The 25,491-nt window shown below is 40.2% G+C and overlaps 1 protein-coding gene across 1 annotated transcript; it reads left to right on the top strand.

The window, feature by feature from the left end:
* The first annotated feature begins 8,093 nt into the window (after window positions 1-8,093).
* rassf8b (Ras association domain family member 8b) lies at window positions 8,094-25,291 on the top strand. The gene is made up of 9 exons (XM_072377447.1): window positions 8,094-8,443; window positions 17,029-17,199; window positions 18,990-19,340; window positions 19,487-19,692; window positions 19,819-20,022; window positions 20,108-20,182; window positions 20,589-20,711; window positions 21,308-21,434; window positions 21,819-25,291. Exons 2-9 carry the CDS (start codon window positions 17,088-17,090, stop codon window positions 21,932-21,934), a joined length of 1,314 nt encoding a protein of 437 aa, XP_072233548.1. The 5' UTR covers window positions 8,094-8,443; window positions 17,029-17,087; the 3' UTR covers window positions 21,935-25,291.
* The last annotated feature ends 200 nt before the right edge of the window (window positions 25,292-25,491 follow it).

The following is a 25,491-nucleotide window of genomic DNA, read 5'->3' as shown; positions in this document are numbered from 1 at the left end:
TGGGAGTTAGTTAGCCTTGATCTTATCCTAGAAATATAACATATGTTCTAGGAAGAGGCAGAGAACCAAAATTATATACAGTAAAGATGGAAATGAGGAGATAGAAAGTGACTGCAAAGAGACAAAGATTTGCAAAAAATATAAGAATTCAAAATAAAGTTTAAAAACTATGAATGGATCCTAAATGAACATTAAGAGGCAAAAGTGACAATATTGTAGCATATTCTGACACGAAGTAAGCAGAGATGTAAAATAATCAAAATTAGGCGTAAAATGACCACAAAGGCAGAAAAAGCTAAATGAGATGCAAAATATCCTCCAATGAGAAAGAGAGTAATGACAGAGAAGAAGACAACAATCACAATATGACCCTAAATGACCAGAATAAAGTAAAATACCACACAGCAATAAAAAAATATATACAAAATAAGATGCAAAACAACCAATGACATGCATATGTGGACAGACCTGTTACAGAAACCTATTCAGCCTCACACAGGAAGAGAGGAAACATTGAGGGATACGACAAAGAGGTACTGATATCATTGACCTGAGCGCTGTCATCATGAGTAGACCAAAGGTATGTTCAACTGTATTTGACATATACTGGATTTTTTTCTGAGTGTGAGCATTGTTAGTCTTGTTTGTCTCTATGACTCATCCAGGGTGTACTGCGTCTTGCATCCAGTGGCAGTTGGGATTGGCTCCAGCCCCCCTGCAACCCTGAATTGGATTAAGTGGGTATGGAAGATGTATTGCTGGATGGATTTTCCCCCATCATTTCTGACCAGACTGTGTCACTTTAACCCTGTCCAGTTAAAGTTTCTCTTCTTATTACTATATATATATATATTTACTATATTTATCCCTGGCGTTGTGTTTGTCACATTCCAAGGCACAAATCTTTTTCGTAGAAAACCCTAATGCTTGTACTGATTTGCTGCCCTTTTATCGTCCATTCTCTTTTATCATTCTGACTTAATTCCTCTTAAACATTTCTGCAGTCCTAGATATTTATTGGCTGCATTTATGTCATGATATATAATCAAAAGTAATGCATCCATTCCACCCTCCTACTCTAATTTCAAGGCTGGGAATTTAACCCAATTGCCATTGGGTGAGAGGCGGGGTACAAGTATTTAAAAATGAGAACTGAAATTTATCTGAAGTTGAATGATCGAGAGTGACTACTTTAAACATTATGGAAAAAGATTTATGGAACAATATTTTTTCTAAATTGGGTATTGGAAGTAGGATTGTGTAAAGCACAGCACACAGCAACTAAGATATTTAATGAAAAGTGTGCCTTTGACGTGGTTGCTAGACCAATCTAATGATTTATTATTTGTTTTCCTTAAATGCATACCAAAAGTGATTCAAATAAAGAGTCAGTTGTTTTCAAATGTTGAGTAATATCTGTCTAATTTACAGTAAGAAAATAAGACAAGATGCTCTATGAGACTTCAACATTGTGGTGCTTTAAACTTAACGGTACAGTAAGAATGTTAATATGCTGCCGCTCCGACACTTGCTAATTAGAGCTTAAAGCCAAGTACAATGGAAGCGTATTGGCAAATTTGTTAATAAATTGATCTACTGGACACTTTTAAAACTATCACTAAAATACTTCATTTCAAGGGAATTATTAGAGCACAAAGTAATTTTCTTCATGTTAAGTGTTGACTGAAAGACAAGAACATGAAGGGCACTGTTTATGAAATCATTCCTGCTTGCTGTGTGACAAATATATCATAGTAGTTTAAAAAGCAGCATTTCAAATTATTAAAAACTTCATGTTCATTTTAACCTTTGTTAACGAGCTCTGTTTCAGGCACTGGCTGCTCATTAGGAAGATTACCTCCAGCTGTGTGTAGGTTTTAAAAGCTCCTCTGCCCTCAGGAGCAAAAAGCCAAGTGATTGTGTGTTTTGTGCAGTCTCTTAGAAAGGGTGGAAAACTGAAAACCAGAAAGATGAAACAGAATAATACTGACCAGGCAGAGAGTAGCTAAATGTCAGCTTTTCCTGTGTTTGTTATGCTCATGGTAGAACTGGAAAGTTTTAAGCAGATCCAACAAAGAACTTCCGTTGAACCAATCACATGAAGTATAGACACCCGTGTGAACGTGGTGACATGCAGGCATTAATCTAATCTGGTCACAAGTAAAAAAAAAAGGCTGGGAACACTATTTTGTCCCTTTAATGTTGAATGACACTCCCAGTTAACGCTTCCTGTGGGAAAAAGGGGGAAAAGAAGTGCTGTTGTTAAGCACATTACAGAAAAGTCTAGACAGTCGAAATAAAACATGAAATCTGATTAGAATCACATTTTAAAAGTGGTGTGAAATGTGACTAAATGTGGCCTCTCTGGCTGTGAAAATCAGATTTTAAAGTGTCTTTTTGCAGCACTCTGGACAAACAAGTCCAGATCAGTGAGGAGATGAATCAATACAATGCTGCTACTCGCGAAGGGCTATGAAGGACAACATGAAGATCAATTCGTGAACACATGCCAAAATAAATTGTCTGTTAGTGCTGCAAAGGGAAAGACTCAATGCAGACACAGCTGGAGGGAATCCATGTTTGGAAAACCAAGTTCCAGTCATCGCTATGCTGTCACTTATACCTAATCTGTTAATTTAGAAATATCTACAGATGTGTTGATGATGTCTGCAAACACTAATCCACAAATCTGATCCAACACAAATACCAGTACAGACTCAACTGTCCTAAAGATTTGATTAGAGAAAGAAATCCTGTGTGAATGCAGACAAAGAGCTAAAGGGATACTCAGACAGCACTGATTTCTCCCAAAGCTAACTGTATGCTCTTGACATGACAAGTTCACATGTGTATGGCTTGGGACTTCCCACAGACCGACTAGACACAAGAATTCAATTAAATTAAATTCAATAATACTTTGATAATCCCTGCAAGGAAATTATATTTCCGTAGTATGAATCATTAGTAAAGATGCGCTATTGTTATAGTTACATAACAAAATGAATAAAATGAGACTCAGCTGACATACAATTAGTAATTTGAAGTGTAGCAGAGAGAGGTGTGGTTGAAATCTTCACAGATCACCATGAAAGGGTTGGGGTGTTGTTTTTGTAGCTTGGCAACAGCTAAACTGATGAGTACACATACAGTGTCGGCAGATAACACAGGTGAATTCTCTTAATAGACAACATGGACAAAAGCTCACAGCCAACAGTTAAACACCTGGGGTGTAGTAATGCTCCTTCTCAGTGACGTCTCCAGGATCAAACCATCTGTTAACAAGCACTGTAATCCCTCCTCCTTCACAGTTACCTCTGTCTGGAGGGTCTGTCTGCCCATATAGTTTTAAAACTGAGTAGAGAGGTGTTTGGGATATTCCTGCAGCCATGTTTCAGAGAAAAAAAGAAATTATACTGCCTTTCTGATCTTCCTGTGGCATCCCGATAAGGGCTCTAAGCTTGTCCCTTTCCAACAGTGATCTCACACTTCCCATGAGGATCACAAAAAGCAGTGGTTTAAACTTCCTCTTCCTTTCTCTCCTTTTAGTCCCTGCTCTGCATAATTGACATTTCCTCTTCAACTCATCTGAATTTAGGGTGTTATTCCCAGCATTACTTTGGCTTTGAGAAGCTAAATCAGATGCTCCCACATGCAAACATCTTGCAAAAGAGTCCTTTAGTCAACACGTTTATATAGGTCATCGGTTCATACCCATGATATAGACCATAATGATGTCCTGTAAAGTATCCATCATAGTCCAAGTCCTTAACCACAATAAGAACGAAAATGAAAGTTTCAGTGTGTAAAACTGTTTTTTTTTAATTGTCTAAAATTATGGGATTTAAAAAAAATCATATTAGCACAAGCAGCCTATATCCAAAGATGTTGCAGTTCCCCTTGCCCACCTCTTAGTCATGTTACAAAAGAATCCTGCAGGGGACAAACCAAACACTGGCCCTATTGTGGGTCTTTCAGGGTTTTTGTGGCCAAGGTTTGAGGAACAGAGAGGTGGGTGCTATTCAGTTGGTATGCAATTTATGTCAGTTGATGTCCCTGCAACTAACACAATGGACCTCTAAGGACTAAATGTTGACTTTATTGGTGTGTTAACAATTCCCATGTGTTTGAAGGGATGAAAAATCTTTTAGTGCTCCTTGAGTGTCTGGCTAGACAACAATCCAGCTAAATCCTCCAAGCTCCTTTCCCCTTTTGTTTCATATATTATCTCAGATATATCCTCAGGGTGACGCATACCAGTATGTTTACATGAGAGGACCAAGATTTGAATTTTGCAAAGGGAAGTCCAGTCTGTCTGTTTCATTATTTTCAGCCTGAGACACAAAGTAAACTTTTCCCAGTACTTTGAAAGCAGGGTCAGGGAGAAGTTGAGGACTGTGTGCTTGGATGACTCCAGCAGGAAGATGCAAAATTTCTTGTCTGCCAAGTGGAAAGAGACCATATTCTTTAAAATGTTCAAATCTTCAAGTCTGTAGTGAGGCATAAAACACTAGAACAGTGTTTCTCAATTCCGGTCCTCATGACCCACTGCCCTGCACGTTTTCAATGCTTCCCTCCTCCACCACACCTGATTCAAATGAATGGCTCCTTATCAGGCCACTGCAGAGCTTGATGATGAGTTGATTGAGAATTGAGAAACACTGCACTAGAACAAGGACAAGCTGGCTACTGGCTATGCTAAACACAGTAGACAAGTCAGCAAAAAGACTGTGAAAAGGGAGGTAGCATGAGAAGTGAGGAGCTTGAGTTTATTCTTCTTGTAGTCTCAAAGGACTAAATGGGGTCAAGGAGAATGTGTTGTGTTGTGACTGGTAAAGATAGAGCTGCTTTGACAAGAACTGCTGAAGAGCTTGGGTAAAGAGACGGATTCAAGGTCTGATTGGAAACACCTGGCAGCCCCACAAACCTAAGAAAGGAGCAGAAGGTCAACAGTAAAGGTCTGAAAGTAGGGGTGTTGACAGTAGGAAAACTATTTGGTCCTCACAGACTCAAACTTTAAGAATTTATCAGGGTGGTGAAGAGACATGAGGAAAGAAGAGCCTGTTTGGCACTTGAGGAAAACATCCAGACAAGCGAGACATGTCAAAGCATCACAAAATCTGAAAAAACATTTGATTGCAAAATAATAAATACTAGATATAAATATTAGGCTTGTTCTGGACTTAATTTTTTTAAGCCAACTCCAAATTCAAATGTGCAAAGTCATATTATATATAGATGCTTTGACACTCTGATTAACAAAGCTATGAGACGTGACACCATCAACAGCAGCATGACTATATCTTGGGCAATGTTGGAGCTTTAAATCCTGAGAGCATCTGTCAAAATCTTGGCACAACTGCCTGAAAGAAAACATCAATCACTTGTGATTTGATTGGCACTCCAGCTGAACCATGTGTTCGGCATTATTTACAGAATTTGGTTCTAAATGGATCCACAGCTCTACAGCGGTTAGATATTTAAACTGCAAGGAGAATAAACAGATAAAAAGAGATTTGTTCTTTTTTTATTTTCAGTTTGTGGCTACGGTAAAACTAACAGTGGCTCTATGAGAAGACCCTTAATCTTGTAAGAAAGAGCATTCTAGATAGACTGCAACTATTCCAGATAATTATTGAACTAGTTGAAAGACTAAGATTAAAACAGTTAGCACAGAGCAGCACTGAAATCACTGTACACTGAAAAACTGAGGGTCATGTCTGATTTTGCCTGATCAGCACAACAGGCAGATGTCATGATTAATGCAGAGAGACTTGAACACAGGAGCACTGACTGGAATTTTAAGGCAGGACAAATGCAGAATCTGAAATAAAAATATATTTCTAAAATTAGTAGCAATGCAATATAGATTAGAAATGTACTTCTCATTGATTTTACTTGACACATTTCTTATTTGATCCTCGTCATGGGCCAAAATGGTGATGCTTAGAGGGCTGGATTATAGTATCTCCACAGCTGCAGCTCTTGTGGGATGTTCCCAGATGTTTATGCATCATAGGCATGGTTGAGTTTGTGCTTGCCACTTAGCTGGGGAAGACATGGCACCAAAGTGTGCTGAGTTGAATGCAAGCAGGTGAGGACAGTGTGATACTTTGAGCAATAGTCTGCTGAAAACTGAAAAAATGACTGTGTTGACCTCCAGATCTCAGTCCAACTGAGCATCTAAGGGATGCACTGGACAAACAAGTCTGATCCATGCAGACTCCACCTTGCAACTTACAGGACTGCTTACAGCTTGGTGCCAGATGCCACAACACACAGCTGGAGCTTCAGAGGCCAGGGTTGTTTTGACAGCAAAACAACTACTGATGGTTATAGCATTATTGGTGAATTTTGTACACTTGGTTTTATTTTATGGACATGACTGAAAACTAATGACTGAGATATCTGAGTTATTTTCAGCTGGTGCGGTCATGATGTTTAACATTTCCTTCAGTTTAGGTAAGCCCATAATAAAAGCACAGAGCTATGAAGCATTTTCATCGTATGATGCATTCAGCTACAACATTAAAAACTCCAAAACCTGAATAATAACTGTCTTACTGAAATGCAATGCTCCCCGTGGATTCTTGCACTCATGTAACGCTCCAAACATTGTTTAGGCAACAGTGTTCCTTAGCAGCAGTGGTGTATTCCCAGCCAAGTTGAGCTTTTTGCAATGTGCTGGAACAAGCCGGAAAGCAGGAGATGCTTTAGGAGCTAGCTACCATGTGAGTGACTGGTTGTGACTGTATGAGTGTCCTCAGGTTCTCAGTCAGATCCACCCGTTGCTAAATATGGTCAGATCACAACGAAAATGTTGAACTTGAGGCTTCAAAACAGTAGTCCATAAACCAGGGTGACATCATGATGGCTATGTCACAATCTTTTATCAATGAAATCACCTTTTTACCCTATAGAATCTAGTTATACATCTACCATAATGAGATACAATAAGCAGGTTATGAGCAATATTTACCATACAGATATGCTGTTTCCCAATCTCATATTCCCGATCGTATCTGGGCTCAAATGTTTACTGATAGACTTGAGAAGATGCCATTTTCAATCATGAACAAAAACATGTTTTACCTTGTAGGTTCAATTCAGTATTTCCACAACACAGCAGAGAATGTAACACACAGAAAAGCAGGGTGCTGAACCTGGCAGGCCAGCTGAACTTAGCCAATTAGTGGGCTTGAAAGGAACTATATGTAAAAAAATTACAGTATTGAATTATTTAACAATTGTAATATTCCACCAGATATTAAAGACATGTTTAAGCTGGTCTATTGGCTTCTCCAGCAACGTTTAAACAAAAAAAAAAAATCTCATTCGAATTCTGACATGAAAGATCTGTTCATGTTTTGGAACGACTTTATCCCAGTTGCATCTACATACCCTGGGTTTCTGGATAAGACTTGGGCAAAGAGTCTTGGGCAAATATACAGCAAATAGGTGGGCAAGAGGTTATTTCTAACCAACCCAGATCAATATTGGAGACACATTAGGAGAGATGGTGATATCTTAGATGCAATTAGAATTCAAATCCTGCTTTAATGTACCACTGGCCTAGAAAAACTTTAATTCCCTCTGCTATGACCACCCTGAACAGTATCAGCTAGACTTACCATTATCTGTCGCTATTTCTGAGACGTGTATTAAATGTGAACTCTTTGAGCCTGTTGAATAAGAATTTCTGTCACCATTTGCGGCAGACAATACAGTTCTATCTATCAATCAAGTCGGAGTCAAAGCCTGGGGCTAAAATGCGCAATGTCATCTTGTCAGAATATTTGCGTGTGAAAATTTAGAATTTGTCAGTAATTCGACCCATTTTTTGTGGAAATAATTTAGGAGGTACTATTTATGGCATATTATATCTCATCTTCATAGGGCTGTTTCTGAAGGGGTTCTGCATTGGTTCTGCAGCAAACGTGTGCACCAATTTTCTGCACAAAATTGTGACGGTAAGCAGATGTGTAAATGTGTGTTTCCTGAGTAAATAAAAACACGTGTATCGCCACATGTCCTCCTGAGTGCGACTGCATTGGAGCTCAGTGGATCTCTGTCCACATGCGTTGTCAGTGCATTGCAGCTTTAACTGGTCCATCATGCCTTGCGGTGTCCCAGTTCTGTTCCGATGTGATTTACATGTGAGGTCCTTGCAACTGATGGGCAGAGCAGGGGGTTAACAGGCAGAGCAGCAGATGTGTACAACCCTTTGTCGGATGTCCGATGACCGGGTGGGCTCCTGTTTACATCCACACTGCTTCTAGAAGGCGGGGACGTGCGCACACCGTTAACTCCGCAGGCAAGAATCGGCACGGATTAACCTGGGTTGTCCAGCTAGAGGACCGTTTTACATGCCGTGGGAAGTTTAATCAAGCCAGACACACTGAGACAGCAAAAACGTCATCGGAGTTATAGATGTTCTGACATACAGGTATGTGTTTGAGATCTATGCCGAGCTGAAGGCTGTGTAACTTCAATGCGTCAAGCATTTGCGTCAAGCATTTAAAAGCAATTTAAACGTGGGTGTATGCTATGGAGATTACCTCAATTACATAATTGGCTATTTACAGTGAACTTAAGCCTTTTATATGTGTAGAGGATCTGATAACTGATCAGCAGTTGATTAACTTTGCTTGGCAGGTTTATTTATAGTAGCCCACAAATATGACAATTCTATAATGTTTCAGTTCTCATTCAGAGTGGGCTACAACCTCAGTTTCTGTTCTGGACAGAACATACCAGATCCATGAGCCAGCAGGAAGTGAGTGTACAATCTCTGTGCATGAGTAAGTGGGCAGTGTGTGAGAGGGTCCGCTGAGCCCCGCAATGATGAATATAAGCGCTCACTCAGCAGTGTCTTTAATCAAGAGTTCCTTCAACCGAGTCATACAGCTACAGCAGCGTAAAAAGTTCATGAAGCACATGTGTGATACGGAGGCAAGGACGAGCACATTCACAGCCAGTGTTTGTAAGAGGAATACAATGCTCTATAAAAGCACAACCAAAGGAATTATTTGAGCACAGGACATCTTTATTCGTGACTAATGAAACTGCTGATATTTTACCCAAATGAGCGCTTAAGTGGTTCATCTGCAGCTCTGTGTTTCTCATGATATGTAGTATTTCTTTCTTTCAGTCTTTAAAACCATATAATCATTTTTTAATTCTTTTTAATAGAGGCCTGATGTCCATTGTCTTTATGGTTCCTATGGATGTGCTTTATGTGGGCAGGTGTTCTGTGAAACTAAGCCAATCAGATTTAGGAATCTGCCAATGTTCCCTCCATTAATGTGATGGTCTTTTGGCCTATAAAATATAAGTGTCAAAACCCCAAAATAATCAGTTTACAGTTTGTTAGAAAAACATGCCATCATAAAGTTGTTTGTGAACCGTCTACTCATTTAGTTTCAGCTGTGATATGACCTTCCTAAACGTCTCATCCAGTTGGGTTCATTCACCCTCCAAATGATTGATCTCACAGATAGATTTTTTATGTAAACTAATTGACACATAATTCCATGTAGATATTTGCCTGTGAGAACAGGTCAGTGCTATCTCAGTGGAAAACACCTAACCGACTTAACAGAGTAAATCCGGTTGAGTTTATCGTTCAGTAGACTCTCCCTCCCACTACCATGTGGTCAGTTAAGCTGCCACTCTTGCAAGCTTATTGTCTCCACCAATCTGATTAGTTTTAACTTTTGAAGCTGCAAGATGGTGACTGTTCGCTGTGGCGGTGGAAAAATAGTAAATATGTATCTAAACTGGGTTTTTAATGAAAATACATTGTACTCTTACATGGTAAAGCAGTGGTGACCAGTACCTGCTTACTACGAAGTAAAATGTTTCCAGCAATCAGAATCTAAGAGCCTACCAAATGCTGCATGTGCATGCTTGTCTGTCCGCAGAGAAATTTTACATTGTGTCTTACAGAATAGGTGACTGACAGTGTCTGAATGCAATGCTTTCCAGTCTAATTACTTCCTGAAGCTTTTAACTCAGGCTTTTTTGTTTTTCCCAAACATGCAGCCACATCATAGTCTTCAAATGATAAAGCAGGTGTGGGAGTAGTGTAGAAAAGTCTATTCAGCAGCACAGAGCTGAAAGTCAGTGTTTTCTCATAAAATTTAGTAGCATGAGTATATTCGTGTTTACGGTATCAGAAGGGAGAAACAGGGCCGATGAATGATGATGAATCTGCTGTATAGAATCAAGGCTGTGAGCCAACTCCAAAGCACAAAGTCAGGAGTATATTACCGTATAAGTGAGGGCAGCTGAGTCTCCTGGACACTCCATCAAGGAAAGTGACATGTTGTCTAAGGACAAGGGTTGAAATCTAATTTAATTTGCTTCTTGTATTTGAAATTCCTGCTGACATCAGCATTTCTTGTTGCTATTTTTGTCATGTAGGAGCATGCCCCAAGAGATGAAAAATGTCAGTCACTTTGTAGTATCTCAACAACAGTGGGACAGGATATCATACTGTTTTGAACAGCCATGGTCCCCAGAGGATTCATCTTTGTAACTTCAGTAATCTTGACAATTTCCCTGTAATTTCACTGTTTGAGATACACTATCTTGACTGAGCGGCATTTCTCTGTTTTTAAAGATTTGTTTTGAATGTTAATCTTTGCAACCCCCATTTCCAAATAATCCTAACCCTGAGAAGAACATCCTACAGAGGCTGAGTTTGCCTGTAGGTGAGTCATATGAGTGTACTTGTACGACTTGCTAAACAAACTACCTTTGCTTTTAGGTCTATATAGCACTGATATTATAAAGGCCTTGTGGTACTTCTTTTGGGTATTTGGCCTTTACTGCTTGTTCAGAGTTAAGTGCACCTTCAGAGTTGGGGAAAAGAATAACCATGTTATATACAGAGTACTTTACTATAGATGCTGGTTTTTAGCTTTCTAGTCTGAGATTGATTTTTCCTTTAGGGATATCAGAACTTTCTCTTAACAGTTCTAGCTGAAACTTTCCAATCTACAGCTTGAGACCAAACCTAAAAAACTTTCCACCAGCACCCCACTTAATCCTAAAGTTGAGAAACCCCACTGCAGCACACCTCCATGTTTTTTCTTAGCCTAAATAGAAAGAAGACAAAGAGGAAGTGACAGGAGAGCACTGGTTGCTTCTTAATTGTAGCCGATTGTTTGGTCCTCTTTCCCAGACCGTGCTCTCCAATCAGTCCAGTCATCTGTGTATAAAGCTTGGACAAAGCCAGAGCTGGGTTGCCATGGTGAGGGATTGTTTGCATCCACTCATGCTGCTAGCCATGTGGGCTCTTGCACACATTACAGCGTGCTCTTTTGTTTGTGCACAACTTGTTTCAGTGGACCCCTCCTGTTGGCAAAACCCTCCTATAAAATTGGTGACATTGTGTTGAGCTGCTCACTTTGGCTACTACTTGGGAAAAATAACACCTACTCATTACAAAATCTGCACAAGTAAAAATATTTTTGGACTACACAACATTTTTAAAGTGTGTTTTGAGGCCGACATCAGTATTCTGTTTGTGGTTGGTGGTCAGACAAAGACGTGACAGAGGTCTGGAGTTCAAAATTAATCAAAGAGTTTGTTCAACATTAAATAAGCAAGGGACTAAGAGACCTGACATAACAGTAATTAACTCTTTTGTTAGTTTATTGCATTTAAAATCAGACTTGAACTTGGTTTGAAATGGAAAGCTTTTTGTTTTCGATTTGTTTGATACAATTACCTTTCTATCATTGCCTCTCTGTAGGATATTAAAGTAGCTTTTAGTGGCATTTTCTTTCTAATATTTCTCACAAGTTGCAGTCTATATTTGAAGACAGTCTAATAAGGAACCCTGACTTGACGCACTGCATCCCCTCCTTCCTTTGGAATCCAGAGAATGAAACTTCAGGGGAGGTGGACTGAAGTCACAACTAAGATTAGCTCAGTGGTTTACAGTCCAGACACCATGATGTTCCTCATGTCTGAAACAAAATGGCTGCAAAAGTAGTCTGACTGCAGGGATTTGAACTGATAGCAGCAACCTTTACCTCCCCACAGCACTTTTCCTTGCTGAATACATTACATCTTTGTATTCCTTTTTTATTTCTTCTGTCCTCCTCAGTTTTTTTCCCCTATTCTGGTGTTTAGCATTATTGATTAATAGGTATCTATATATTTTCAGTCCTTGCAGGAACAGTGCTTAAAAATGTGACTGAATACAATCCTTGATGTTTGAGTGGCACAAAACAATATCAGGTTTAATCTTTGTTATTTAAAATATGAGGGCATTAGCAGGTGTTTGCAAGTTAAGTGCAACTGTTAGTTTTGCTGGTGCTGGTTCATAAATATGACTAGTTGTCAAACACTAGACAAAAACTAAATTAAAAAAGGGAAGGATATTGCCAAAGTGTCACTAAAGTCTTTACAAGCTATCTTTAGTGGGACAAAACTATCTCCATAGAAATTCAAGTACTTTTAGCAAGCCAGCCACTATTGACAGAATTATCCATCCATCCAAGCATTCTGTGGTGCCTGTCTGGGATCTCAGGCAGGAGCCTAACCAGAGATCCCGAGACCTCTCACTTCCCAGTCACTTCCTCCAGCTCTTCAAGGCGTTTCCAAGCCAGCAGAGAGATTTAATCTCTCCTGTGGGTCATGGTTCTGCTCTCAGACCTAATGGTGCGACCTCCCTTGGGAAGTGCCCGGAAGGCATCTTGACCAGATCCCCAGCTGGGATGCACAAAAGCAGCGACTCCACTCTGAGCCTTTCCCAGGTGACAGAGCTCCTCAGCCTATCCCTAAGGGTGTGGGAGTCAAATCTACAAAAATCTCAATTTGGATTCAAACTTGAGATAAAAAAAAATAGCAAACTGAAAGTAATTCCATTTGGGACAGAAATGTTTAATGGTCACAGTTTCCACACATAAGTGTGTGTGTGATTTACAGAGCTGGATTTTCTGGGAATGGATTACTATGTGAAGTTGGAATGTGGAGAACTCAGTCTAGCAGTTTATTAAATGGTGACTAATGAAAAAGGAAATTCCAACAGTCACAGTACCTTTCCCACAGGGTCTGACTAAATGTGTGGACACAGTCACTGAGCTGGCCTAAAAATGGAGGGTATACATTTAAAATGAAGCAGTCCCAAAATAGAAACTCATGTAGCAGCATACTAATTTGTCTACACTCATCTGTATGTTTTATTTATTCCCACGCTGGCAGCAGCAGCATCAAAGTAACTGTAATTAAGACTGGAGAAATAATCAAAGTGAAAGAGGAAATGGAATGATGAAAATTCAGAGCAGAAGTGGTAATGGCTGCACAGAGCGAGGAGTAAAGGTAGCAGTTACAGTCTCCAAAATGATTGGAGCGCTGCAAATTACCATCAGGATAAAGAAAATCGAAGCTCATCTCCACAAGGAAACAGACTTCAGTGGTGTTGTTGTCAGAGTATTTGAACAAAAATTCAGATCATGGCATTAACACCCTGACCATAAGGTTTGCAGGTCAGATCTGTTTAAGCCGTATACTTCAGCTCACAGTTCCAAGAGTCACCCCCTGAGAGCAACTAAGTTGTTCTTAGAGTTCCGCCATTCAGGATCAAAGCTATGAGGCCTGTAGTCCTTCTCATTTAGATAAAATCTCTGAGCATCTGCTGCTGCACAGCTGTCCGCTCTGATGACACTAGGTGCAGCTTCTGATGAAAGCAAACATCTATTAGCATATGTCAGCCTGTGAGTGAAGGTGCACCGGTGAAAGAAATAAACTTTTATGTAAGTAAAAGTACCAATACAGGTAATGGAAAAACACCCCCCATATATTTTATATGTGTAATTAACAGTACTGGTTTAGCTCCTGTGATTCATTGCAGCTTATATTGAATTATAATTACTGAAAGCTGGATGTGGAAACAGCATGTTACTGTGGTTGCTGTGGGAGGTGGAGCTGATTTGAATTCCTTTGTTTTATATTCTGACCCCACATACCAGGAGTGCTATTTATGAGAAGTCACAAAGCAAAAAGATTGGAAACAACTGGTTTAATCTAAAGCAATCTAATGTCTTTAAAAACTTATAGTACAAATTGTTGTGTAAAATCTTCATGTTACCAGACATATCATGTGCAAAATTAGCCATGAATGCTATGGCCTGGGATTTCTGCTTCAAAGCACCACAAACAATCTCAGAAAGGTGTGGTCAGCTAGCCTGCATGTTCAATCTAGAGGATTGAAGGAACAAATCCTGACTACTTGCAGGATGGGGCTTGACAGCTACTTTGAAAAAAAGACACAGAGATCCAATGACACGAGGAGATGAGCAGGCAAGGAGAAGTTTGCTGGGAAGTTGAATTAAGTTATTAAAAGAAGCTAGCCAACTAGCATACGGGTGCAAGCTGCTGCTGGTAGGCAGAAATGTAGGCGGAACCAGAACATCCTATGAATAGATCACCATTCACTGCATGAGTCGAAAGATGTGTATTCCTATCCAAGCCATACTTTTTTCATTGCAAAAACTTATGCACAACAATGAGGAGCACAGATTCATTTTCAGGGGATTAACTAAGCTCCTCGAGAAACTGAATGATCTCACTTTTAACACTATACCGATAAGGACTTAAATTTCCTGTTGCTTATTTTGTTTGTATGGTAGATCGTATCACAGAGGGGTGAATTTCTTCAGGAGACATTCTCACACAGATGCCCTCGTAGATAATGTGCATGTACAAATGAGATTTCTTAACTGTGTGTGTGTGGGACAGAGAGCTAGAGATCACATGCACATGTTTGTGGCAGCTGGCTTGTACACAATTGGATTTGGATATCACTTGTCATAATAATCATTGAGCCGCAACATTTGACCCACAGTTGTGAACATTTCAAGGTGTCCTCCACATCTGTTTGGACACTGTAATAAAAACATTTTTGTGACTGTTTCACTCAGTTAACTCCTTTTCGGTTGCTGCTGTACTGATGAGAAAATACTTCAGCATTCACATGTTTCCTTGCCTGATTTTTATACACAGAGCACCTGCTTTGTTTTATTTGTCCATCTGTCCTTGTAAGCTTTCACCTTGGATGGCTGTGGCTCAGGTGGTGGAGCAGCTTGAGCACTAATTGCAGGGTTGGTGGATGGATCTCCCACCTCCTCCACATGCCAAAGTGTGCTTGGGAAAGCCACTGAACCCAAAGGTCTTTCCAATGGCAGAGCCAGTGTCTTTCATTCCAGTTCCAATACTGTTGGTGGGTGAGTCAGGGAACAATGATTTAAATTGTTCTGTTACCACAAAGGTATTCTCTCTATTCCAGATCCCACTGAGCTCCTTTTGTACAAATAATCTTTTTTGATTTAAATCACCCTGCCTTCCACCAGATGCGGGTCTTACCCCTACCAGATGCCTTCACCGCAGATGTGTGTCCAACTCAATGCAGCCACAGTAGAACCAAGTCTGGAGAGGTACAAGTAATTAAACAGCAGTAGGAATGGGAATCCCATTCCAGCTGTGAATAAGACAGAAGGTGTCATATCAAGCGATATGGAATTGAAAGATCAGAGCTGAGCTGATGGCCCACTCAGGAAAAAGGGAGCACTTCAGCCCTCTAGGGTTGCAAAACTGAGCATTAGGCACCTGCTCCTTCACTGCTCTGTTGCTCTGGCTGCTGTTGAGGCCTTGCCAGGTTCGTAATGACTGCCTCACTGCTGAGGCGCTTGTGTCAGCAGTTTGAAAATGGCTCTCATTCTGCGTGCACGTACGCTTTCCGGCACTGAACACCAGCAAATGAAAAATATATTAGAAGAGTTCTATTACATGGTCACAGTTGCTGCACCACGAGAATGCTCTTGCAGCAATTTGTCAGGAGCATTATATGAAACCGCTTCAAGAGAACAAGTGTTGACATCAAGCTTTAGTTGTTTCCATCCATGCTGTATTGTGCTACCTAGTGATTGTAAAGTCATGTAGGGAAATACCTGAAAGCAGATGAGGTAAGGTGGGATTGTGAGGATATTGTTTTACAATACTCTGCAGCCACCTTAATCAACTAGGGACAAAAATTTGAAGGGTCACATTTATAAAGCTTTTATGCTGATGTTCATTTTAAACAGGCAGGTTTTAATTTTCACTTCAAGTAGACACTGAGCAACACCAGCACTAACTCTGAGGCGTGTTTGCCCCCATCCAATGCAATGAGTGTCAGTCTCCACAAACTCTGACAGGAGCTGTCTGTTTCTTTAGCTGTTAAATTGTCCCCTGTGTGCAGCGGGCAGTGGACTTGTTAAAGCCATTTCACAGAAAACTGATCTGATTGCTTTATCTGAGAACTGGTTGATGAAGAAGGCTGGACCAAATTTAGCTTTTTACATAACACCTGAGAATCACAGGTTCTTCTGCTGCTTCTAGCACAGGAAAAATACATGTGATAGTTCTTGTGTCATTGTTGACGCTGAGGTTTACCACAGCTCTAATAAATGTACAAAATCGTGGCACTCTCAACCTCACTTAATGTTAGCAGTAGTAGCAGGTAAGCAGTGCTACAGCAATGTTGACCTCGTCTTTTGGCGACAGTGCATCGCTTACTGGTGGAGAAATACAGTTTGATTTACAGTTCATATCTCTTTTTACAGGAGGTTAGCACCCCCTGGATCCCACACTCTGAGTTGAATGGATTATACAAACGTTGGTCAGAGATTAATAACAGCCTTAAACCAGGTGATTCCTGTAGCTGTGGGTGCGTTCATATCTCTAATCCATTGTGAACAGAGCCTAATATGTTCTATCCTTCAGAAATACACTTTCAGAGGATTAGGGAATTTGGTGATTTTAGGTGAATGCAGTTTTGTTATATTCTCACCCTTTAATAGCCTTTTTTTAAATGAATAACAACAAGATTAGTAAAAGTCTCAATAACAGTAAAAGCAATGTTGAATTTTATCATCTAATAATATGTTGTTGGATCATTGGACCTTTTAAGATGATTACTTAACATTTAGTAAAAAACATTAAGACTGAACATTGTTTTTTTTTACTTTTGTCTTTAAGGATGGAATACAAAACATTGGTAGCTCCCCCTTCTGGTGTGGAAGAATGAGGGCCTCTGGATGAAGGCCATGGAGCTGAAAGTGTGGGTGGACGGAGTGCAGCGCATTGTGTGCGGAGTCACAGAGTTCACCACATGCCAGGAAGTGGTCATCGCTTTGGCACAAGCCATCGGTAAGTTTAAAAAAATACTGACTACAACATGGGAAAAAAAGTATTTTATTCTCGCTACACAAGTGGTAGATGTCTGTCTGTTTATAATGTTTTGTCTTAGAGAAATCCCCTTAGGGATATTCTGAGATTGTGTTCTGGGTTGTGTTCAGTATTGGCAGGGAGGGGATGTCAGACAGGCTCGAGGTGATAAGAGGTGATAAACTGCATTAAAATGAAAAGTGACTGGAGGGCACAAAGATTTCACCAATAAATGGGCCCCACATAATGAGATGAGTCATACTGCAGTATTTGGTTTATTGACATCTGCTGTGCAGTAGAAGATAAGTTCACACTCTGCCTCTACTGTTAGATATTGTGCGAACTGTGCATTGTGAATTCATTAATATGATTTCTTCAAATTGAGACATGAGTCCCATTAAAAAGGGCTGATTTATCAGTTGAGTTTCTGCTATCGCTGCAGATAGGTTAGAGTTAAAACATGTGTGTCCGTCAGAGTGACAGCGTTCCTTTGTGTCCACTGGGCCTTTTGTTCAGGCCAGGGCACTTTGATGTAAATCGCTGTAGTGATGAATGTGTTGCTTTTTTTTTTTTTTTACAAGAAACCGTACTGTGCAAGACAGGGTGAAATAGGCGGTGTTTTGCTCTTATCTATATGTGCACAGACACACAAAAAACCGAGAACCATTGAACCTTTGGACAACACAATCGCTGCTTGTTGAGTTGAATTTTCCCACCGTATAGCTCTTTCACCCAACATGTTGGGGAAGTTCTTTGAATCTGCCAGTGGTGCACAAGCGTGGGAGAATTGTAAAAGAATTTGCTGAATTTGTTTTATTCTTTTGACAGTGTTAAATCTGCCTCTGTTGTGCAGAATATCAATTTCTTTGTATCTTTTTTTATTTTTCTTGTATGTCACACCTGTTCTTCTCTGGTTCTGGTTTACACACATTAATAATGGACACTGCGTCAGTTTTAGGCTTTGAATGATTCATTTTATTTACACAATTATAAATATATGTATACACCCACTTAGATTATTAACTCAAGTGTTTCTCAAAGCTAAGAAATGCCCTTTGAACTTCCTATTAACATCCTATTAGTGGTCATGACTGACAGCAGCTGGTAGTTTCTCTGTAACAACATCAAAAAGGCCTTTTTGGCAGCACTCAGCGGATCAACTGGGGGATTGTAAATTTACTCAGCTCAGGAATGTGTCTTAGAGCATTTTTGATTCCTAAATCATCAGTTCAGTATACTTTATGTTGTGCAACTTGTTGGAAGTAAAGCCACTTTTCTGAGGTCTGGTTGAAGACACAAACTGTCACCCTCAGCTGAGAGGAAATTGGTTTATGTACTGGAATGCAGGAACCACTAAGGAACAAGTGTACCAGAACTAGAAGCTACTGCAACACTGTTGTGACTGTCTACAGTAACGTGAGCTCAGCTGATGATTGCAGCGGACCACATGGGCAAAGAAAAAGCCATTTGGGGCAAAGTTTTATGATCAGATGAGACAAAGATTTAGGTATGTATAGGTGAGGTATTCAACTTCAGGAACACTGTAATAACTGTTAATCATGGAGGCAGCCTTATGCTCTCGGGCTGCTTTGCTGCCAGTGGAACTGATAGATTGCAGTGGATAGAATGATATAGATGCAGAAGTTCAGAGTTCTTTGCCGTAACTTCATATCTTGACCAGACAGTTGAAACTTGGACACATAATTGGCCTGGTCGTGATGAAGGACTGTCATAAAGTTTTCTTGTGAAATCTAAGTTTTGTTGTGTTCCAGGACAGACTGGCAGATACACTTTGATTGAGAAATGGAGGGAGACGGAGCGTCACCTGGCTCCACATGAAAACCCTGTGGTGTCCCTCAACAAGTGGGGTCAGTATGCCAGCGATGTGCAGCTCATCCTCCAACGAACCGGTCCGTCTGTTAGCGAGCGGCCGATGTCTGAAGGGCTGCCTCGTGTCCCAGAACGGGGGCTCTACCGCCAGAGCCTTCCACCCCTGGCCAAGCTCCGGCCATCAGGGACAGATCGTTCGCTCAAGCGAAAGGAGCCCAAACGCAAATCTCTTACCTTCACTGGGGGGGCCAGAGGTCTGCGGGAAATATTTGGAAAAAGCAGAGAAACTGAAGGTAGTGTTAATTACTTGTACTTGCCTATTAACTCTTACATGGGTGTTTTTAAAAAAATTTTTTTTACCATCTTAACTTTTTTGATTGGGTAAAATTCCATTCTCCATTCTTTGATCTCTCCCCCATCCCTTCATCTCTTCTCTCAGCCAAACAATCCCAGCACCGTGGTGTGAGTCTGAACCTGAGCAGAGTTGGAGGGGGTGGAACAGCATCTGTACCTGGTAGTCCGGCTAGAGAGCTGAGTCGACTGGTGCAGCTGCAGAGAGACAAACTTCAGGCCCTGGAGAGTCGTCTGCTGGGCTGCGAGATGGAGCTGCGAGACTGGGAGGAGGCCAGTGGTGAGGCCAGTGAAGTGAGTGAAACACAGCTGTCAGGACTGCTACTCAGAAAAATCACAGATTAGCTACATTCCAAATGAATTCTTACTACCATACATTATTGTTACATCCAACAATTCCAGTTATTTCTCACTTAACAGAAAGGACATTTGGAGGATGAGCTGCTGCTTTTACAGAAGCAGATGAGGAGGAACGATGCTGAGATGGAGGAGCAAGAATTCTGGCAGAACGAGCTGCAGATCGAGCAGGAAAGTGAGCAGCATCTGCGGCAACAACTGGCAGAGCTGCAGGGCCATGTGCGAGACTGCGAGGCCAAGCTTCTAGAGTACTTAGCTCGCATTCAGGTGAGCTTGGCATCACAGAGATACTACATAATTCAATTGTTTTACTGAGTTTATGAACAGCAGTGATATTTGTTGCGTTGCTTAGAGCATGGAGACAGGCCTGGAGCAGGAGCGACTGCAGCAGGAGGCTGAGCTCAACCAAAAGGTCAAGGAGGAGGAGGTACTTTCCATTTTATCTTCATTTTCTAAACACACAACTGCCTGCAAGCAGAGTGGAATGTGTTAGGTTGAACAGTAGGGAACTGAAAAGTTTATCTAAAACAAGCCCTTACAGTCAAGGACCCTCACTGTAATGTTAAACATCAACCTATAGTCCTTTACCAAACATTTAAAGTGCAAAAACCTCATCTTGTTTTTATACAATAGTTCAATTGCTAGCTGTAAATATCTAGAATAACAGTATAATCAATGACTGCTCCACTCTAACAGGAGAGGATAGCATCTTTAATATGCAGGTGATAAAAATATTTGAATGCGCAATGGAAAAAAACAATCTTCCTAAAGCTCTCCTACAAATCTTTCTTACCTTTAAAATTCAGTCTCTGCACTTCCACTCTGGATTGCAGGTGCAGGCCCAGCTGGAAAAAGTGAGGGCAGAGTTGGAAATGCAAAGCCAACAAACAGCACGGCTGGAGAGCAGCTGCCGGGCATTGGAACGCTCGCTGTGCCAGTCAGGCAAGAGGCTACAGGTCAGCTCTCAGTCTAATATTTACAGTTTTAAGTGTTTAAAGCACCATCCTGACATTTGGCCAGGTGTGTGCAAAAGATCAGTCTTCTGCACACAGGGGTAGTGGATCCTTGCCTCGATGCATCCTTGCATGAACTAAAGTTCTTCGTATGGGCAGGATCCATCACAGTGCAGCAAGCATGAGGTAATGAAAAGGAGAAGGGAGGGTATTAACAACATTTTTGCTTGATTAGAGAGGGGCTTAATAAGTACGCAATCCATTCCCTGTAGTTGCGTAACCATCTTGGTGCTAACTCTTTCCCTTAGCTGCCTCAGCTTGGTTATGACTTCAGGGATCCTGAGCAGAGCATGATCCCTTTTGCATTTTTACTTATTAATTGACCTCAGTTAAAGTTGAGAGACTGAAGAAGTTGGGAATGAGAGTGCAGCAGCAAAAATAATTTATGTGATTGAAGCAGAGGACTTTCAGTGAGGTTGCTGTGCTAAATGTAACTCTGAGACTTTGAGAAGTGGCTGAGTGTATTCTTCAGTTCCCACTCCATATATCAGCCTCGGCACAGGCCTCATTTTGTTGTCACGGTGTATTTTCCGTCACAGGAGAAGGAGCAGGAGCTGGAGCAGCTGACAAAAGAGCTTCGACAGGTCAACCTGCAGCAGTTCATTCAGCAGACTGGTACCAAGGTCACTGTGCTGCCTGCTCAACCCACAGAAGAGAACAGCAACGGTATGCACACAATCAGTGTCAATTAAGAACACGTGCACAACAACAGTCTCTGACTAATACATATCATCAGCGTGTTGCAGAGATCAATTTCATAGCTCATTGCTTTGGCTGATGTATTGTCTATACAGTATTATTATTTGTGTATAGACACACTGCCACCTTGTGGTCATCATAAGAACAGGACATTGTTGTTAAGGCAAGATTGTTGACACTGTCCGTGACCCTATTGAATACATTACGAGCGGCTCTGCAATTCTGCAAGTTTCACTGGAAGACCAAAAAGTATTCCATGTCGTGGAAAAGATGGAACTTTGGGGCAGTTATACTGACCATTTACTGAATTTATAAAAAGCTGATGTTAAAACGTCTTTTTTTTCTCTACAGAGATGGACTGTGGCTCTCTGAAACGACTAGGCTCTTCCCGACTCTTACCCAGCAACCTTCGTGCTCTGCAGAGCTCTGTCTGCTCCAGTCTCAACCCAGATGGCATCTACGTTTGACCCCAAACTGTCCAGACAAACAACCGGGAGGGGGGGGGGCTGGCATTACTGGGCATAACTCTATACTTGGAAAGCCCTATAAATATGTTGAGATGGTTTTTAACTCTGCACTTCAAGTGTGCATCTTTCCTGCACTGTCTCCATCTCACTGGGAATGAAATTAAAACTGATGTCAATATCTGTTTGCAAACGAAAATTTAACATGCTGTCTAAACTCTTTTGAACCTCTGAGAAAAAGGAGCTGCTTCATACAAAGTTTAAAACCTATAAGCCGAGATCTGTTCCTTGGGCATATGGACGCTTGAGGCAACAGCTGCAAACGGACTTATTAATATAATGCATATTTTTGTGCTGTAAATCGTGAAAGTATTTCAGGAGTTATGTACTTGTATACATACACAAAAAATAATGATCGCATGAGCATGCACAAACAGACACCACACCTGTGCTATAACCATAGCCATATCTGATTGCCTTACTCTGGTGTTTTGAAACCAGACGTCAAAATATATAATGTAACAGAACTCAAGGTAGCTTCTGAGTACTATGCGCCATATGTATTTGATTAAATGCTTTGCACCAATTCAGGTGAATCTAAGTAATGATAATTGATGTCATAACTCAACTTTGGGTCAATTTTTTTATTTTATACATGATGAATGAGAAACAAATTAACCTCAGTATGTTTAGACAGCGATGGAAACCCCCTACCTGTCATACCTATGAGATAAGTGATATAAGAGTGTTTAAAGCAGATTTAATAAGCCAACAGAGACACTGAAATGTGAGTGGGTGTATGAACATCTGAACTGTAAATCAAGCATAAAACAAAATGCAGTGTGAACATTTTGACCACTAGGTAGCGACAAAACATATATTATTCAGGCAAGTGTGACAGTCACTCCTGGATCTTAGCTGATGTGACGACTCTATTCATATACATTGGTGGTCATATATGACTGTGTGTATTGTTTTGTAACAAAGCCTCAGCACTTTAGCTTTCAGTCTTTAAAGGTGCCACTAATGTTTTTTCATCTGATTTTTAACATTTTAACAAACTAAAGATGTCTCATATGAACCAAAGCTTGTGTAAAGAAACAAATACTGTAGTTAGATGAATGTACTTTTTTCCTTTTTAAAAAAAAATTATATACGGGCTCCAGCTTGGTTCAAATGGTGATTGTTTTTTTTTTGTGTGGCTTGTTGTCATCAAGTGCCAGATGAGGTGGATCAGAAGACGTACATTGTTTGCAAGGAAAAGAAAATATTTCTCTCTTTCAGGCCAATCTGACAAACCCCAACTGTGCAAAGCTACTGTTTATGTGCTTATGTGCTAAAAAACTGGCACAGAGATCAGTTAAATTTATTCTTTATTTCCCTTAAAGATGAAAGCAAACATTTCCCATTTGTCATAATTTGTCATTTCATATTGATATTCAAGTGATTAAATGACCTGCTTTCAATGACCTGCTTTATAGACCTACTGTGCGGTCACCTATAAACCAGTACCTGGCCCAACAAAGACAACAAGACCACATTGTAGGTATTCTTCATGCTATTTTAGTGTCTGCATTAACAAAGTTTTTAAAAATGCTGATGACTCATCCTACATCCTTGTGGATGTACGCTACTTTTGACTGCACTACTCAGGCCTTTGTAGGTGAGAAATTGAAAAAAACAATAGCCCCTATCACTTGGTTTGCCATTTCATGAGACCTTTAGATGTGCGGGGCTATGTGTAACTCCAGCGTTTTTTAAATTTTTCTGCTTTGAATCAGTATTAACAAGAGGCCACCCTCTAGTTTCAATGCTGTTTTAATTTGTGCAGCTATAAATCTTTTCTACTCAGTCACAAACTTCAATTTTCCTTGCAATTTTTTTCCCCCGGTGTGATAAACAACCACACTCTTTACAATTATTTAATTTGACAAGCTGGAAATGTTTTTAGAGCCCACGTGAAGACACTTGTGTTTGTGCTGTGAATACATAATAACAAAGTGAGCTCCATCCTCATCTTGCTTGGTAGCTTTGCTTAGCGCAGACACACACTGGAGACATTCACATCACAACTTTTGTAAGTCTTTTCTGTCACTGTTCAGTGACAGAGATTTGCAGTGCTATCGCCATGGTAACAATCTCAGCTGTTACACGGAGACTGTAACAAAGGAATCACAGCCCTCTCTGACAGAAAGTTCTGAATAATGGCATGCCTTACTGTGCAGAAAAAAATCAATGTCTACATATCACATCAGTGTATGGACTATTTTTACAGTAGATTGAAGTCTGATATATGCAGAGTGCCAGTTGATAGACACTTAGTGCATGCTAATATGTGCTCTGTCTATTTTGACTCTCAATTAGTAGCTATCGCAGATATGATTTTGTCCCCCTTTTGCCTTTTTGACTTGTAATGATGGATGAGCTTTGCAGAAAAATGGTAAAACCTCCTCATTATTTTCATGCCTTTTATTTCTTATTTTGCAGAAATATCATTTATGAATGCAAAAGACATTTGGGTTGCATTGAAACACGACAAGTTAACCATCACTACTGGTTGTATCATTCCCCTCCAGTTTCAAGTTTAAAGGCATTGCCTATAATTGGCTTCTGTTGAGCCATCAATGGCGCTTTTCAGTGTTGGTGCATAAACAAATGAGATGATGGAGCCATCATGGAAACAGCCATCCAGAGGTTTTAAAAGCTATTTGAAAAACGCTGCGGCTCAGGGACGTTTTAAGACACGGAATTATCCAGACAAAATAGACCGAAAGTAATTATGGATAAATGCTTTTCACAATGTTTCAAGCCATTTGTCAAGTTAAATCAAATGTTTCCTCTCACAGGGACTTAAACAGTTTGACAAGCTGTGGCTCCAAAACATAATGCAACAAAAACAAAAAAAAGTAATTATTCTGCACTAAAGAAAATTATGCTAAAAAGTAAAGTGTTTGTTTGTGAAAACTTATCCTCTTTGTTTCTCATGTATATTGCCCATGAGAGCAAAATCTGGGAATTTGTTGAGGTCATGGGTTTGTAGCGTAGTCCTGTTCTTGAAACAAGTGTTTACATCAACACTTCACTGTAAACGTTGTTCTTATTGGAGAAACTGTTCTCTTAACCCCAATAACTTGCATAAACTCTAAAGGAAAATGTGGTATATCCAAAATCTTATTAGAATTCTGTATTGTCTACCTACAAAGTCACCTACTGTATTTTTTTATCCGTCAAATCGTGTCCAGTTTTTCTCTTTGGGTTCAGGTACCAAATAGTAATGTTATAAAACAAATTGAAGAATAGTGTAAAATGTATGAATAAGTAATCAAAAGCATTAAAAAAAATGCCAGAAATCAATAAACTGCTCTGCAATACTGAATACTGTACTTATTCTTGTGGTATTATTTCTCAGTTTGGAGTTTTCTTTCGTGCCCGCACTTCATTTTGTGTCATCAGTGTAGTGAAACTCGCTGATACTTTCGTAGGTTCATTCCTGATTCATGGACTACCATGAGACAGGATTGGTTTTATAACAATATGCAGGATTAGCAAAGATGCTATCA

Source organism: Leuresthes tenuis, unplaced genomic scaffold (genome assembly GCF_036924035.1).
Source record: "Leuresthes tenuis unplaced genomic scaffold, fLeuTen1.0.hap1 SCAF_23, whole genome shotgun sequence".
NCBI lineage: Eukaryota > Metazoa > Chordata > Actinopteri > Atheriniformes > Atherinopsidae > Leuresthes > Leuresthes tenuis.
Note: the sequence above shows the minus strand (reverse complement) of the source record. Positions and strands in the feature narration are given on the sequence as shown.

Coding starts and splice junctions, on each gene's coding strand:
- rassf8b (XM_072377447.1), top strand. CDS start 17,088: ATGAAGGCCATGGAGCTGAAAGTGTGGGTGGACGGAGTGCAGCGCATT. Junction 20,712..21,307: donor AGTCAGGCAAGAGGCTACAG/GTCAGCTCTCAG, acceptor TTTCCGTCACAG/GAGAAGGAGCAGGAGCTGGA. Junction 21,435..21,818: donor CACAGAAGAGAACAGCAACG/GTATGCACACAA, acceptor TTTTCTCTACAG/AGATGGACTGTGGCTCTCTG.